Source organism: Rattus norvegicus, chromosome 17 (genome assembly GCF_021556685.1).
Source record: "Rattus norvegicus strain SHRSP/BbbUtx chromosome 17, alternate assembly SHRSP_T2T, whole genome shotgun sequence".
NCBI classification, from domain to species: domain Eukaryota; kingdom Metazoa; phylum Chordata; class Mammalia; order Rodentia; family Muridae; genus Rattus; species Rattus norvegicus.
The window spans coordinates 13,765,792-13,782,500 of record NC_141550.1 but is presented as its reverse complement, the minus strand read 5'-3'; the positions used below and the strand labels follow the sequence as shown (position 1 = coordinate 13,782,500).

Below are 16,709 nucleotides of genomic sequence, written 5' to 3'. Positions count from 1 at the left end.
GGACCAGAGCTCAGGGGAGTCGTGCAGCTGAGGCAGCTGGAGCCCTGCAGCCCGGCTTGTGACCCAGAGGGCTTGGGCTTCTCACAGGGCAACAGAGAAGGCCAAAAGTCCCAAGATGAACCCCAAGAACGCGGCAAATTCATCTTCTGTAGGCAACAAAGCACTTGAGAAGAGGTAACAGGGGCCAGGACCCTGCCTGCTCAGGAATTTAGCCATGCTCTGCTTCCTCTCTCCTCTCCTTCCCCAAGCTGGTCTGGAGGTCTTTTGCATTTCCTTTGTAACGGACAATCGTGCATGTGGTTCCCCCTAAAGATTCTCATTTCTCCCCACATAGCTGGTGAGGCTTGCCCAGAGCGCGGGAGTAGACCGGGGTGTGGTTAACTAAGGTAAGCAAGACACAGGAGTCAGGACCTGAAATACACAAGAGGCTGGGGTCCCAGCCTTGCAGTTCAGAAAGGAATGGGGGCAGGGTAGGAGTCCGGAGGGGCAGGGGGCTTAGCTTACCAGCTCAGGCTGGTAGTCAGTTAATTTCAGGTTAAAGATAGTTAACACAGTCATCTCGAAGGGAGAACAGTATTAGTAAGAATCCTCTCAAATCCTTCTGGCCACCTAGGTCTACCCAAGTCCAGCTCTGTACCCGGTTCGGTATCTGCGACTGCTGGGTCCTGGAGCAGGTTTTGGGGCGGGAGGGGGGGCGGTGATTGGTGGAGGAATAGAGGCAGAGGGAATCCAGAGGGTTGAAGAGTCCAGCCAGGGTCCGCGGGTCTGGACAGCGCGGATGCAGCGGACTGGCAGAAAGACTGGGCGGGGACCTGGCCGGAGGCAGGACGTGGCTGGGAACCACGGTACGTAAATGGGAACCAGCCCGCAGAAGCTCTGAAGCTTGGGTTAGGGGCGGCAGGAGGCGGGTGACTCTGGGCCCCGCCCCGGAGGGCTGTGGCAAAAGTTTGCCTTCGGATCCTCTGGGGCAGAATCTGGGCGAGCAAGTTCAGGGGCAGGCGACAAGGTCCGGGTGCTGAGCGAGGCGGCTGGACAAGCTTAGCCAGAGAGAAACCTGAGGCCACGAGCGACCTCCGGAGGAGCCCCTAAACTGGAGCCTTAGCTGAGACTTAGCGGTGGCAGCATGCAACCAGCCCAGATGAGCCTTGCAGAACGAGGTGAGCGGCGAAATCGGATCGGGGCTACACAATCCAGAGTCGCGGGTTGAGGGAGCGGCTCCGGGTCCACCCGAACTACTTTTTGGATAAAATTTTAACCAAATCCAGGCACCACAGTGATTTGAGCTCGCGAGTGTCTCGCTTTGGCCACCCGCTCCCGTTCTCCGGGCCATTCATAACCCGGAGAGCAGGACCTAGTCATCAGTTGGAGCTGGTGAAGAGGTATAGGGTTCTTTTAGATAGCAACCGGGGCTTTTAAACTGTGTTTGTAAACCCTGAGCGGGAGTGCGCAAGCTCTCCAAGGGAAAGATCCTTGTTTTACTTGGCTAATTAAGAAGTTAGACACCCGGGCATTGGGAATGGCTGTGGTTTTTCCCTCTGGGAGAAAGCAAAAGCATTCTTTTCAGTTGTATGAGCTACAAAACTCCAGTTTCCTTAGCACTTCTCAGAGCAGGCAATTCGGGGAGCGTCAGGCCTAGAACTAGACGACAAGGTACCTGCAAAGCAATAATGAGGCTCCCAGGGAAAATTGGTATGTCATACATTCTTGAATGAGATAGAAGAAAAGGGAGGGTGGCCATTAACCATGTGCCTGTACACGGTCTCTGTGTCCCTGTCTCTCTGGACTTGAACAATCCCGATGCCATATTCCTAAGACTTAATGTAAGAGGGTTTTTCATGTCAGCTGTTTAAAAGGAAATACTTTGCTTTGAACACCACTGTTAAGGTATGTGTAACATTCTGAGTCCAGGGGAAGGAGGGGAGGGGGTCTCCTCTCCTCTATGGCACATACCTCCTCCAAGCCTCCAGAGTCACTCATTCTAAAATCTGCTGTCACAAGTCTCTGGTATTGCATATCACGTCCTACAAACATTTATCTATTCCAAGTTCCATCCGTCATAGATGAAAACCAGGCAGATAGAGTCAAGTGAACATAATTCCTCAAAAGTGGACCAAAGGGTCACATACTGCAGGTAAATGCCTGGCAAGTTGTGGCTGTGGTCAGGGATGTTTGGTTGAGGTGGTGGTGGTGGTGGTGGTGGTGGTGGTGGGGTGTGTGCGTGTGTGTGAGCATATGAGCGTGCGTGCACAAGGGCTCTGTTTAGGTAGCTGTGGAGGAATCTAGATCTATAAACCTCTTAAGGGCTACAGAGCTCAGTGCTGGGGCGAGTATTGTGTTGCCATAGAACCCCCACATCGGCTCTTCCCATCTGCAGATGGGCAGATGCTCACATCCGGTCAGTGTCAGGCTGTCTACATACATCCGAGGGTCCACCTGGAGAGCCTGCCCTTTGGAAGCCTCCGCCAACATTTGGAGAGAATTACATCCTAACCACTTAGGATGTCTCCCCGATGCCATTTGTTCTTTACACACACACACACACACACACACACACACACACCCTACCGAGACCCTCCTGGTTCTCTACCATACATGATGTAGGACCTCCCACTTCCTGTGAAGCTTTATATACTAGTCTGATGACCTGCTTTCCATGAATTGGGGACTGGTCCTTTTTCTGGAAAGCATGATATGTTGTTACACAGATTTCTTCCTCAATGCCTACAGTTTATGGGTATACTTTTTGTTATACTTTTTGTTACAAGAATAGTAAACACTTGAGTGTGTCATTGTTGTTGAAAAAAACGTAGGGGTTCCCTTGTGTTATCTGAACCCCTCCTTTACCATCAAAGTTTGAAGGTCACCTGTGAGCAAGCTGTGTTAGCTGGGATGTGGTGTTGTGGTTCCTTGCCCCTCCCCCCCCCCCCCCCCCCCCGGAGCTGAGGACTGAACCCAGGGCCTTCTACCACTGAGCTAAATCCCCAACTGGTTCCTTGACTCTTAAAATCTTGTCTGCCCTCAGGATTCCATGATTACCAATTTTGGATCCATGTTATAGGATCCTAAAAGGTTTCCTTCCCACAAGCTCTTGGGCAGGCTGACTGCAATCCTTGGATTTTAATATCCTTCTATTCCCCTGTCTCTAAGAGTCATCTAAACATTCCACCCAAACTCCGGGACTGGTCTTGGAATGCCTGTAGCTACAAGCAATTAGGCTGTAAAGACACCAAGAGGCTCTTAGCACCTTCTAGAGAAGGGACCTAGGACAAGTGACCAACTCATAAAAACCTTATCCCTGAAGGGATGGGCTAGGACAGATGCCTCATCTCCAGCTAGGCTCTGCCATTAGGAGCCTCAGTTTCCCACTGTGTCCATTCAGAAGTCTCATGCTCTTGTAGGGACTACGTGTGACCGGGATGGCCTTCCTGGGCAAGACACCTCACGTTTGTACATATTGCTACCTTCCTGACACAAGAGATTTCCACACGTCTACCTTCATTTTCTGGAAAGTGTGGCAGTAAGTTGGTCCCCTGTCCTTGCCAGGAGCAAGCACTGTAGGGAGAATTTGAAAAGCCTGACCACAAAAGTGGGCAAAGGAGAAAACTACTGTAAGGCACGTTCAGATCTTGCATCCATGATCCAATGCCTTTCCACAGACAAGTTTGATGTTCAAGACATTCACAGGGCACCCAGTGTTCTTGGGACATGACCTCCATATCTGGGGTTTCTTGGACCGCCTTGGGATCTGTGTGTCCTCTTGTTTGCTAACGAGAAGGACAGGGACCGCAGACAGGGAGACATGGAGAAGCCCCACCAGGCAGAGGCACTTGTATCCGTGCTTGAAGAAGAAAGGTGGGAGAAACGGGGCCGTCCTCAGCTTTCATCGGTAACCTTTGTCTCACAGGGTGTTTCTTCGTCTGACCTTAGCTCAGCATGTCCAGTGTGGGAGGCTGTGTGAGTGAAGCCTTCACTCTGTCCTGAACTGTCTGGAGGCAGAATGAAGTCGAGGCAGAAAACCAGAGTGAGAGGACTCGAGAGCAAAGGAACTCTTCAGGAGTGGGAGCCATGAACTGGCCCTCCAGTTATGTCATTTCTTGGTTCTTTTAAATGAGGAGGAAAAAAAAAAGACCCAAAACCTCCAGCTTTCCAAGAAACGTTGCTCACTGTCAGATACTGGTTGCTTTAATTTGGTTTGGAGGATGAGGTCATTGACGTCTCTGCAAAAAAAGAACCAGTCCTTCCTCTGACCAAGGGAGATGTCTTTTTCTCTGAGATTTTTGAGAAAGGGGAGAGGAGGAGGGTAAGAAGAATCAAAAAGAGGAGAGAGGAGAGAGGGGGGAGGGGAGGGAAAAGGAGGGAGCACACTAGACAGCAGAGCTATTTCCCCTCCTTTCCCTTCTTTTTATAGTTTGTTTACTTTTTAAACCGACATATGGAGAAAGTGAGTTGCTGGGGTAGAAGGCACATCTGGAATCTATCGGACCCCTCTCCCAGGCTCGCTTCCCCCAAGGGAAGCCGCTTTTGGATCGGGGGGAGGGCAGGCATGCCTAATATTGGTGAGGTCTCGTGTAGGGTCACCCACCACTGAGCCATTTGGTCAAGGCATCTCCTTCCTTCTTGGCAAAGAGAAAAATATGTTTGGTGTCAGAGTGCTTCAAGGAAAGCTGTACAATCCCAGCATCATGAGGCCAAAGTGAGAAGTTGGCTCAGGTGACAGGGGCAAGGACAGCTCAGATGTAGACAGTGGCTCCCATTAAATGCAGAGTGACTGAGGACTCCAGTTCAATCCCCATCAGATCAGAGGGGGCCAGGAGAGGGGAGGAGGAGTGTGCTGGGTATGTGGAGTGCTAGCTAATCAAACCTTGGGAGTGCAAAGGAACACAGACAAGGGGCTCCCTAGGAACCAGTACTGAGGAGACCAGTGCTGTTGAGGGAGCCCTCTAGTCTAGAGTTCAGTAGGACCTGTCTATCTCCAGAATAAGCCTCAGAGTTTGGAGGACACATAATAAACTGGTCTCTGTGTGGCCACAATCTCAACATCAGACTTCTTTAAAAAAAAAAAAATCCTGTGTGTGTGTGTGTGTGTGTGTGTGTGTGTGTGTGTGTGTAAGTGAGGATGCTTACGTATGCCAGCATGTGTATGGGGTTAGAGAACAACCTCAGGTATCAGCCCTTGCCTCCAATTTTGTTTGAGACAGGGTCTCCTTTATCATTCACTACATTGTACACCAGGCTAGCTGGCCCATCCGCCACCAAATCTGGGCACCTTTCTGCCCCTGCCTCCCGTGCTATGTGGGAGTGCTGGGATTACGGAAGTGCTCTTATATGCCTGGCTTCACATGCCACCTGAGAATTCAGACCCAGACTCTCAGCCTGTACAGAAGGAGCTTTACTCGCTGAGCCATCTCTCCCACCCAAGAGCTCCCTCTGTTCCAAAGGAAATGGGTCGGCCGTCCAACTTACAATGTCATTGCTGGACTTCATCCCTTCCCCAACGCCAAAGGCAAAACTGCAGAATGCATCTCCCTTGCCTTCAGTGGGGATACCTTGACCCCCACCCCCACCCCCGAGTGTACACACACACACACACACACACACACACACACACACACGCCTATTTATAGACCAGCACTTCTGGGTCATGGCTATAGCCCACCCCTTACACCAACGTGCCCCTTAGAAAGCAAGGGTAGCCTGCAATGATGCAGGTCCGTGTTCACCAAGAAAATGGTGTGAGAAACAACCCTTGGCTGGGAGAGACGTTTTTATTTGCAAATCAGACCCAAAGAGGGTGCTGTGCAGAAATGTATGAAGAGTAGCCAGGGTTTGTCTATATCCACAAGTGTGGTTATGTGCAAGATTCAAGGTGTCCCATGGTTCATTTACATACTGGAAGAAACAGGATAAATCCACTCAGGGTGAGAACCCCAGACAGCGTTCAGCCTGGGTGACAACACTGACCAGCAGAGACCCCTGGTGGCCTGTTGCTTACCCGAGTGCTGGCCCCAAGAGTGTTTGGTTGTCTACGTGGTGAGTCAGGCTGGCTTCCTGGTGCATTCATTTGGTGACAGAACTGAAACACCCACACCTCGCCCTTAGCAGAGCTCACACACATCTGCTTCTGACCATGCAGGGATCTCTAGATGTATCCAAAATCGACTTGGTGTTTAGCCCAGGACTTCGCTCTCAGGACGTAACCAGCTTTATAAATCTTGATAAACCAGAGAAAACCACGTGTTTTAGGTCCCAAAGAGCCTGATAGCTTCAAGAGGCAAATGCAGAGAACCAGAGTGGTGTCGAACAAAAGATGCTCTATAAAATGTCTGCTGCTTGAGAGATGAGTTTTAATTAAGGGGGAGCATAGCTTTGGCAGTCGAGGAGGCTAGTTGGTAGGTCCGCGGCCTGCGCGAGTCCTGGCGTGTCCGATATCAATATCACTGTGGTTAGTTAATTGCTGGTGTCTGCTTCGCTCCCCACCTGTTTTTCTTTCTACTACGCTCACTCTTCTAAAAGATCCGCTCCTGCAGAGAGCCGTGCCTTCCTTCACCTTCTGTCCCCATTGGAGCAGTGGTCCTTAGCCTCCCTAATGCTGTGACCATCTAATTTAACACAGTTCCTCATGTTGTGGCGACCCCCCCCCCAAAGAAAAGTTATTTCCCTTGCTACTTCATAACTGTCATTCTGCTACTGTTTGAGATCATGATATGTATGTTTTCCGAGACAGGACTTTGCCAAAGGGTCACAACCCAGAGGTTGAGATCGGATCTGCCCGATTTTTAAAGGGACTTTCTTCCCTCCTGGCTCTGGAGGCAAAAGTCCAAACTTTCCAGGGAGGGATGGGGTGTGTCAAGTGCTGTGGGAGGTTGGGAAAGTGAGACATTGGAAACAATCTGAGTTAGTACATGCACAGGACAGGGGCTGGGGAGATGGCTCGGTCGGGAAAGTGCTCGCCTCTTTTTTTTCTTCTTCTTCTTCTTTTTTTCGGAGCTGGGGACTGAACCCAGGGCCTTGCGCTTGCTAGGCAAGTGCTCTACCACTGAGCTAAATCCCCAACCCCAAGTGCTCGCCTCTTAAGCAGGAGGAGCCAAGTTCAATTCTTTTTTTTTTTTTTTTCGGAGCTGGGGACCGAACCCAGGGCCTTGCGCTTCCTAGGCAAGCGCTCTACCACTGAGCTAAATCCCCAGCCCCCCAAGTTCAATTCTTAAAACTCGTGTGCAAAAGCAGGATGTGGTGGGGCATGTTTGTCATCCCAGCACTAGGGAGGCAGAGACAGGAGGATCCCTGGGGCCTGCTAGCCAGTCAGTCAAGTCAACTGAGCAAATTCCAGGTCAGAGAGAGACTCTGCCTCAAAATAAAAACAAACCACAAACCCAAGGTAGACATCATCTGAGGAACAACACCTGAAACTGACTCATAGGGGTCACACAGGCACATGTGTGCACATGTGCACACACAAAGGCTAATCTAAGTTCACTCGTCTTCCCCAGAACAAGAAACCTGGAGGGAAACCTTAACTTTCACCAGTGTTGTGAGCTGGGTCTTCAGACATTGTCTATCTGTTCTCAGGACGGAGACCCCGATGGCAGAGCAGGTAGCCCAGTGCTATTTGAAAACAAACCTGGACATCAACACAGCAGGGACAGAGCATAGCATGGCATGGGTTCTCCAGCATCCGTAGGAACTGGCAGAACTGCCCTGTAAGCGGGGAAGGCTCCTGGCTAGCTGCTGTGTCAGGAGACAGCACCCAGGTACGTGAGGTTAGACGCTGATCATCACGCTGGCTTTTCCTGCTTTGGGTGTCTAGTCTTGACTGTCAACTTAAGGACATGTAGGGTCAGCATGGAAACGAATGCCGGCATGGTCTACTTTCTAGATCAGGTTAATTGAAGTGTGTGGGCAGGACCTGGACTGAATAAAACACGGAGAACACCAGCTGACTCGCCTTCATCTCTCTCTGCTTCCCGACTGTGGATGCAGCGTGACCAGCCACCTCCAGCTCCCACTGCCATGCCTTCCCCGCCGTGGTAGACTGCGCCCTTGAACAGGGAGTCAGATAAGCCCCCTTTCCTACATTGCTTTGGTTGGATGTGCTGTTTCATTTCAGAAAGCTGAGGCTGCTTACGGTTTCCTAGTCTCCTAATGAGAACTTTTGCAATATTTTCCTTAAAGTGATGACAGCCTTGGAGAAAGGTCATGGGGCTGGCCTGACCCTAGACGGTGCCACAGGATGAGCAGAATGTGACGTGGGGTTTGACAGACAGATGAGACTTAAGCTAAGATCAGGAGGCATGGGCTGGGAGTGTGTACAGCTCAGTTAGTAGAGTGTTTGCTTGGCAACCGAGAGGCTTTGACTTCAGTGACCCCACACACCGCATGAAACACCGTGGTGGTTTGAGCTTGTGGTCTCAGCCCTTAGGAGGCAGAGGCAGGGGGGTCAGAACTTCAAGATCATCATAGCAACTCCCATGTAAGGCTAGGTTGCATGATACCTGATGGTGATGATGATGATGATGATGGTGATGATGGTGATGACGATGATGATGGTGGTGGTGATGACGATGATGATGGGAGGAGAAGGAAGAGGGGAAGGGGGGTCAGAGTAGAAAGAGACTTGTAGAATTGTCCTGCCTGCCTCGGGGAGAACTTTTAGAAGCCCAGTGAAGAGCTTGGTTGGGTGTGAGAGGATGCGAGCCCTCTCTGTATCACCAGCGTCTCATCCTCAGAGCCGCTCTCTGAAGTTAAAAGAAGGTATAGCAAAGTTTCCACTGGCCAGTGACACTGAGGCTGACCTCAGCTCAAGCCCTCCATGGTCCCAGGCAGCTCAAATAGTTGGACTAGGCTAAGGGTGGTTCCAGGTAGAATGTAGACATCAACTCAGACAGTTCCTGGGAATTCTGGAACAGCAGATTACCTCCAAAGGCCAGGAAACTAGGAGGTTCCTCTACTGAGAAGCCACCAGCCTCTTCTTCCCAATGTCACCAATGCTAAGGCCTCCCCAGTGATAGAGAGAGAAAAGGCTTACACAAAACCCACTGCTGCCAGGGGGTCTAAGGGGTGCAGAGTTCCCCAGGAGTCACTTGCCCTTCTCAGCCCTATAGCACCATCTATAGAGGAACCCTGGTATCCTTCAGGGAATAAAGGCCCTATTGGAAGTGGTGTCTTAGACCACTGTTTTAGACCATGTGTCTAGGAACCAAATTTAGGCCGGGAGCTTAAACACTGAATAAATCCTCAGCGGGTACTCAGAGCGGGCTATTTTCAACTCACCTCACTTGGACCTCATTAGAAATTTAAAAATCCAGTAACTTTAATTTAAAATAAGTGATCGTAGAGAGGGAGTTGGAAGGAACAGAAAGAGGTTAGGCCCAGTTGGACAGAGAATTCAGTCCTAGACTTCTGCAGCACAGGGAGCTGGCTTGGGTTCATACACAGATACGGGCCTCAAACTTGCAAATGTTTAAGGAGTTGAGAATGCTAATGGCTAGACCGTGATCGTTACCAACAGTACACACCTGTCACCATGCCACGCCCACAAAGATGCACAACTAGGCGTGTCCACTACAATAAAAACTGAATGGTAGGCCATGTGCATCAAGCTCTCCTCAGAGCTTCGGAATCACGAATGAATCAAAGGGTGGAGAGGAGACGTAAGCCAGGTGAACACTTCACAGCCCTCTGGGCGGACCTGGGGGAGACAGCTCAGTTGGTGAAGTGCTTGTCGTGCAAGCATGAGTGAAAATTGAGTTCAGGATCCCCCAGCATCTAGGCAGCTTTGGTGGTATGCATCAGTAATCCTAGTGTGGTGGGCAGGTAGACAGGAGAATCCCTGGAACTCAGTGGCCTGCCAATGTGGCTTCATGGGTTCAATGGGCTTCAGGTACAGTCACACACATGGGAACACACGTGCATGCATTTGTGTCACAGGCACACATGCTTATTCTCTCTTATGCACGCACACACACATGTGTGCGCACACACACACACACACACACACACACACACATGTACACACACACTTATTTGTTCAGGGTCTGGCGTTTGCATTCAAGGCCTTCAAAGCAACCCCCAAGTATCACCTTCCTTCTATGCCCAGGCGTTGTAAACATGCCAATTCATACTCCCTGGCCCAGACTTCTGCCTTTCAAGCCACACTCGGAGTTCATGTCACCACCCTCTCCCCTTCCTTTAACCTCAGCCGCCGCTGCTTCCAGGACGGGTAGCAATTCCTTCCTCCCTGGGCTCTGCTCAGGGCAGTGGCCGCAGGGTTCTCGCTCAGGCTGCTCTTCCTGTCCTCCCTCTGAGGTCAGGCTCTAGGGCTCTCTGCCAGGTGGGCCAAAGGCCCATCCAGACCCCAAAGGAATCAGCCCAAGGAAGTATGAGGTGCTTCTCATGGTACTGCTTCAAACCTCATCAAGGAGGCCCCGGAAGTCCTTCAAACACTGTTTTCCTTACTGTGTTTCTCCACCCCTCCTTTTTCACCCTCCTCTCCCGCCTTCCTTCTAACCCTCCCTCCCTCGATTTTCCTCATCCCGAGAAAAATCCGATTCCCTCCACAGCTGGGAATAGGGGTTTACCAGCTCCCACGTGGTGGGTGAGAAGTAACGCGGTATTTTCCTGGTGCCTGGAGATTTCCAAGTCTGCTCCGTGGTTACAAGATTCACAGATTCACACTCTGAGGTTTCTTCTCTGGCAGCTCCAGGCCCCTTCCCCTGGTCTTTTAGAGACTTGGCCTACGTTCCAAGCACTCCCTACACACCAACCCTCCAAATGCGTTAGCATTTTCCACACTTAGAGTTGCTGAATGGTGATCACTTGATCCAAAGTTCCTTCTGCTTTTATCTTCTTACAGAGCCTGTTTCCAACACTCTTGCTGCAGTCAGGCCTGCTGCACGCCTTCAGGAACCCACCACCGCTGTCCCAATTGTCCCCTGAAATGAACGTTCCTGGCGCGCCCTCTCGTGGACTGTTGAGGTAACCATCCGTCTATAGGAAGTCATGGCATCCACGCATGCGCAGGGCCACCCGCCAGTCTTGGGGAATGATACTCTCCGGGAACATTATGATTACGTGGGGAAGCTGGCAGGCAGGCTGCGGGATCCCCCTGAGGGTAGCACCCTCATCACCACCATCCTCTTCTTGGTCACCTGTAGCTTCATCGTCTTGGAGAACCTGATGGTTTTGATTGCCATCTGGAAAAACAATAAATTTCATAACCGCATGTACTTTTTCATCGGCAACTTGGCTCTCTGCGACCTGCTGGCCGGCATAGCCTACAAGGTCAACATTCTGATGTCCGGTAGGAAGACGTTCAGCCTGTCTCCAACAGTGTGGTTCCTCAGGGAGGGCAGTATGTTCGTAGCCCTGGGCGCATCCACATGCAGCTTATTGGCCATTGCCATTGAGCGGCACCTGACCATGATCAAGATGAGGCCGTACGACGCCAACAAGAAGCACCGCGTGTTCCTTCTGATTGGGATGTGCTGGCTAATTGCCTTCTCGCTGGGTGCCCTGCCCATCCTGGGCTGGAACTGCCTGGAGAACTTTCCCGACTGCTCTACCATCTTGCCCCTCTACTCCAAGAAATACATTGCCTTTCTCATCAGCATCTTCACAGCCATTCTGGTGACCATCGTCATCTTGTACGCGCGCATCTACTTCCTGGTCAAGTCCAGCAGCCGCAGGGTGGCCAACCACAACTCCGAGAGATCCATGGCCCTTCTGCGGACCGTAGTGATCGTGGTGAGCGTGTTCATCGCCTGTTGGTCCCCCCTTTTCATCCTCTTCCTCATCGATGTGGCCTGCAGGGCGAAGGAGTGCTCCATCCTCTTCAAGAGTCAGTGGTTCATCATGCTGGCTGTCCTCAACTCGGCCATGAACCCTGTCATCTACACGCTGGCCAGCAAAGAGATGCGGCGTGCTTTCTTCCGGTTGGTGTGCGGCTGTCTGGTCAAGGGCAAGGGGACCCAGGCCTCCCCGATGCAGCCTGCTCTTGACCCGAGCAGAAGTAAATCAAGCTCCAGTAACAACAGCAGCAGCCACTCTCCAAAGGTCAAGGAAGACCTGCCCCATGTGGCTACCTCTTCCTGCGTCACTGACAAAACGAGGTCGCTTCAGAATGGGGTCCTCTGCAAGTGAATGTCTCCACAGGTCAAGCTCTGCAGCCACACCTATTTATTGCACGCATTCGCTTCCATGTGGGGCCTTAGAGATCTTGACCCTGGAGGTCTGCTTGACGTGGCCACCAACTCCTGAGGAGGAGACCCAAGGAGACACCGATACATTTCAGCCCGGACATGGATGTGCCTTATGGGTTGCAGGCTCCATCCTTCTGAATGTACCAAGCTGCTGACGTTGTCCACTCCCTTTGGATGCCGATTTCCCCGGTCCAGGGAGGGCAGGTAGTGATGTGCTATGCACATGCGCTTTGGGATGGAATCTTCCTATCTTCACACTACATTAATTTTCATAGAATGGGTGCTCCTGTATGTGTCTGTCCGTTGCTGTGTTGTACAGAATGTGTATGCCAGGTTTTCCCAGGTGGAGCCCATTACAAAGTGTTGGTCCCCCCACATCTTGTGTAACGGTTGGTCCGAACCTGCAGGCACAGCTGTACCGGATTCAGCATGTGATAAGGTGGTGCGCCTTTCCCGGTGCCCTTGTGCCGGTGTCCTAGCTCATGGCTGTGAAAAGTTACTCAAGTATTCCTTATTCTCAAAAAGCCTCACCCAAGAGCAGCCCAGGTGTGTGGGTCTCACCTTTACATACCCGTGTCCCTCCCTCTTGGGTCCCTTCCATAAGCTTAAGTACATCTGAAAGCCAGATTATGTGATCGTTGAGGCATTTCTGAAAATCACTGAAAAGCCAGCCAGGATCTCTCAGAATGCTGGCATCACTGAAGGAAGAGCCCATGAGGAGAGGCAAGGTGCTCTCCACCGTGGGTCAACCTTCCAGGGGACGGCAGTCTGCTGCATGTAGAGAGTTTCCAGCAGTGACATTCACAAGCCAGCCCTTCAACTGTATGGTACTGAGTTCAGTTCCGTGTAGAGAAGCTTGATTCGTGTGTAGAGAAGCTTGATGCCAGTCACCTTTGCCGTCACCTTTTGCTGGCAAGGAGCTGAAGCTGTCAGCAAAGCTTCTCGTCTCCCTCAATTGTGGACCCTGACCAGGACCCTTCAGTGAGAGGAATCCGCCAGGCTAGGAGGCGTGATGTGGTTCTTTGCACCCTCTTCAGAGAGAACCATTCCCATGCCCATATGATGGGCGCTCCACCGCTTGGACCTGCGTTCCTTTGTCCATCCTGTAAGGAAAACGCTTAGAAGACACCTCTGAAATCCCCTCCCCAAGGACTCTGCCCGCGGGACACACAGGTGGGTATGTTGGAGAGAGCAGCCAGCACCCATGCTCCCAGAACAGTCTTTGGAAGGACTCACACTCGGGGAAACTTCATGTCAGAGCTCCCCATAAGTTGATTAGCATCAGAGACACACCTACCAACCTTTTTAAAGATGATTTTTCTCTCAATGGTTACTTGATGGCATTTGCTCTTGCTTAGGGACACTTTTCCTGGGCCCTAGGTAACCATGGACTGACTAACGAAAGACTTCCCCTGGTGGATATAGGTCACTGCCAGGGAATTCTGCTGGATCATTGGCCTATCTGTCTCTTCTCTACGTCACCGAGAAAATAACTTATTCTCTCATCATGGTGTTGACAAAAAACCCAGGCATTTCTGGGAAAGGAAAGCATGCAAGTGCTGGGCTGAGGGAAAATAACAGGCCAGTGTGTGGGGGAGTTGAGGTGGAAAATGAATGGGGCTTGAGGACGTGCTCTTCCCTAATCGGAATGCTTCGAGGCCATGGATCTGGGTCACTAATATTAATAACACATTGTACATGACTCTGACTTCTCTATATCCTCCTGTGTCTGCTTTCATTCAACAGCCCTTGCAGAGGGCCACACCTACCATCCCCAGCTAGGAGGTGACATTTGTAGAATGACAGAGTGTCGAGCAGTTGAAATTAGAAATACACTAAGACCTAATTGCACTCACTTGATGTATGCCAAATGGAGCAATCATCCGTGACGCCAGTGTGCGCTCCTTTCCCTAGCTAAGCCACCGAGACAGCATTGAGACCGAGTGCACCCAAACCCTCACCCCGAAGGTCGGAAACAAGAGAAGCCAGAGACCCTGGGGCCTGCCCCAGGTAGCGAGTGACCTTTACTACTTGCAGTTTATGTTTGTTAATAATAAATAAAACCAAAAGCCTTTATATAAACCCATCCTGGAGGCCTGTGTGGTATGTTCTATTGTTCTGCAATGACACTCAGGGGGTGTAGTGGTCTTGCTTTTCTCCCAGTACCTGGTCTCGCAGCGTTTCAGGAATAAACCTCACCCATCTTGGTGAGTGTGTGTGTGTGTGTGTGTGTGTGTGTGTGTGTGTGTTTGCGCGTGCATATGTGCACTGTTGTGCATGCAGTGGAGGCCAGAGGTTGATGTTGGATCTCTCTCTCTCTCTATTGCTCTTCCTCTTGTTTTTTGAGACAGCATTTCTCACTAAACCTGAAGCTGCCGGCTTTGCCTAGATTGACTGGCCGGCAAGCCCCCAGGATCGGTGTGCCTCCTTCCGGGATTACAGACACAAACTGCCACACACGACGTTTACATAAGGGCAGAGCATCCCCGGGGGGAGCCATTTCCCAGCAGATCCTATGATTTGGAGAATGGTGACAGCCTCTCTGTCGAGAAGAAATTATAAAATTAAAAAGTAAAAATGTCATCCAACCAGAGACTGGCCTTCATTTGCCAGTGTCTGCAGATGACCAAGCGGTGAGCAGCCAGCGGAACTGGCTCCCTGTTTTACAAATGTCAAGTTTTAGCCCCTAACCTGCATCCCACAGGAAGAGGACCCACATGTGTGAGTCTTTGTTGATAACAGTTGTTAGAACTGGGAGTAAAAAGCCCCACTTCACCTTCCCGCTGTCTATCACCTCTGACCTGCCCAAGGCCATCTATGCTCCAGATGCCAAAGCTGGCATGAATCTTTCAAGCGGTTCTGACGAGTTACCTTTTTTCCCCCCGTGAGGAAAAACAGAACACCCATTTTGTAGAGAAAGACTTTAATCTATCTTCCTGTCTTCTCCGTGGCATTACAAGCTCCAGGGCTGGTGAATGGCTCAGAAGGCGATGCTGCCTGCCACCAAACTTGATGTTTGAACTTGAGTTCGATCCCCAGGGCCCTCATGGTAGAAGGAGAACCCCGCCCCCCCCCACAAGTTGTCCTCTGATTTCCACACGTGCGTTACAGCACCCCGCCCCCACACACAGACGTGACCTCCCTCACGCAAATGAGAGACACTTTTCACGGTAGCTTTTATTGCCAACAGACTTACATCTATAGTCACTGAAACAATTAACTATTTAAAAATGGTTGCTTCTCTCAATCGTCGAGCCGTGGTTATTCTGTGTGCTGGGAGAAGAGCTGGTCACAGAAACATAACGAGGTGCATCTTCTAGAAAACGTCTAGCTACACCGCTTGTTCCATGCTTTGGGGACTGTATGGACGGACGCAAAAACCTCACCACCCACGTGGTCTTAGTGTCTAAGTCAGAGGGCCAGAGGGGCTGCTCTGGAATCAGAAGTGCATGGGTGGCCGTCCCGCTGATAAAGGCACGCACTCCAGTACCTAATAATGAGGACAGCAGCATTGTCTAGAGTTAGCCTGCCACCTGCCATACCTGGGCCACAGGAGGGGATGTTATATGCTGCCTCCACTTGGTTATCCCAGAAGCTTGGCTATGGCGTGCCGGGACTGTGGTGAAAGGCATGAGACCAGAAGCAACACCGTTTCTCTAAAGAGTCCCAAGAGGTGAGGGAGTCCAAGTTGACCGATCACCTTCACCTGTTACATCTTGGGGTCTCCGAATGCTCATCAAATCGCCTAAGTTCTATCATAGAAAAATATTAGGAACCTTAAAGTTGGCTTTGTATTTCTGTTCCTCCCAGGTGACTTAGGGAGTGAATTCCATGCCAATATCAGAATAGACAGGGGCGGTTGGCCATTCTCCCAGACAGACGCTGTTACAGTAACTGTTGGTGCTTCACAAAAGGTAACAGAAACAAAAGAGATACTTTCAAATATTCATATAGCAATATGTATAATTGACCACCAGAATGCTTTTGAAAAACTGTTAAAATACCTTGTTACACATTACGTTTATGCCGAGCTATCCCCTAAGCCTGGGGCTCTTAAACATTAAATGTTTCATTCTGAACACAAAGAAATTCACATAATTTCACAATACTCAGAAACAGGTTATATCCAAAAGTCAGCCAAACAGAGAACATTCAATTGGCAACTCACACACAGTGTTAAACAAGGAAAAAGAAGAAGAAAAGAAACTCGTGGTCCCCAGACTGGTTAGTCTACTCGTCTCTGTCTCCTGAGCTGTTGCTTGACTCCACTGTGAGTGACTTTGGTTGTGGTAAAGGAATTTCCTCCAGTGTGAACCTGTACGTCCTCGGTAGCTCGGGTTTCAAATTCACCCCATAGGCATGGCCCTCTACGTACAGTGGGTTCATTTCCTGTGGTTTCTCTTACACCCTAAGAGAGGAATCGTAAGTGTGTTTGGGGGTCTCATGGACTCACCCCAGGGCATCTGAGAGGGCAGGGAGTGGAAAGGAAGGCTTTTCAACCTGGTCCCCAGCATC

The 16,709-nt window shown here is 50.7% G+C and overlaps 1 protein-coding gene across 4 annotated transcripts in view; it reads left to right on the top strand.

The window, feature by feature from the left end:
• Positions 1 to 14,280, top strand: part of S1pr3 (sphingosine-1-phosphate receptor 3) — a 14,398-nt gene extending 118 nt beyond the window's left edge. Inside the window, exons 1-3 of one of the 4 annotated variants that reach the window (XM_087590413.1) lie at positions 1 to 845; positions 10,850 to 10,971; positions 11,151 to 14,280. The exon at positions 1 to 845 is cut by the window's left edge and continues 118 nt beyond it. In XM_087590413.1, the coding sequence (XP_087446539.1) occupies positions 10,934 to 10,971; positions 11,151 to 12,135 (1,023 nt within the window). In that variant the 5' untranslated portion in view covers positions 1 to 845; positions 10,850 to 10,933 and the 3' untranslated portion in view covers positions 12,136 to 14,280. 4 annotated transcript variants of the gene reach the window in all.
• Positions 14,281 to 16,709: the final 2,429 nt, after the last annotated feature.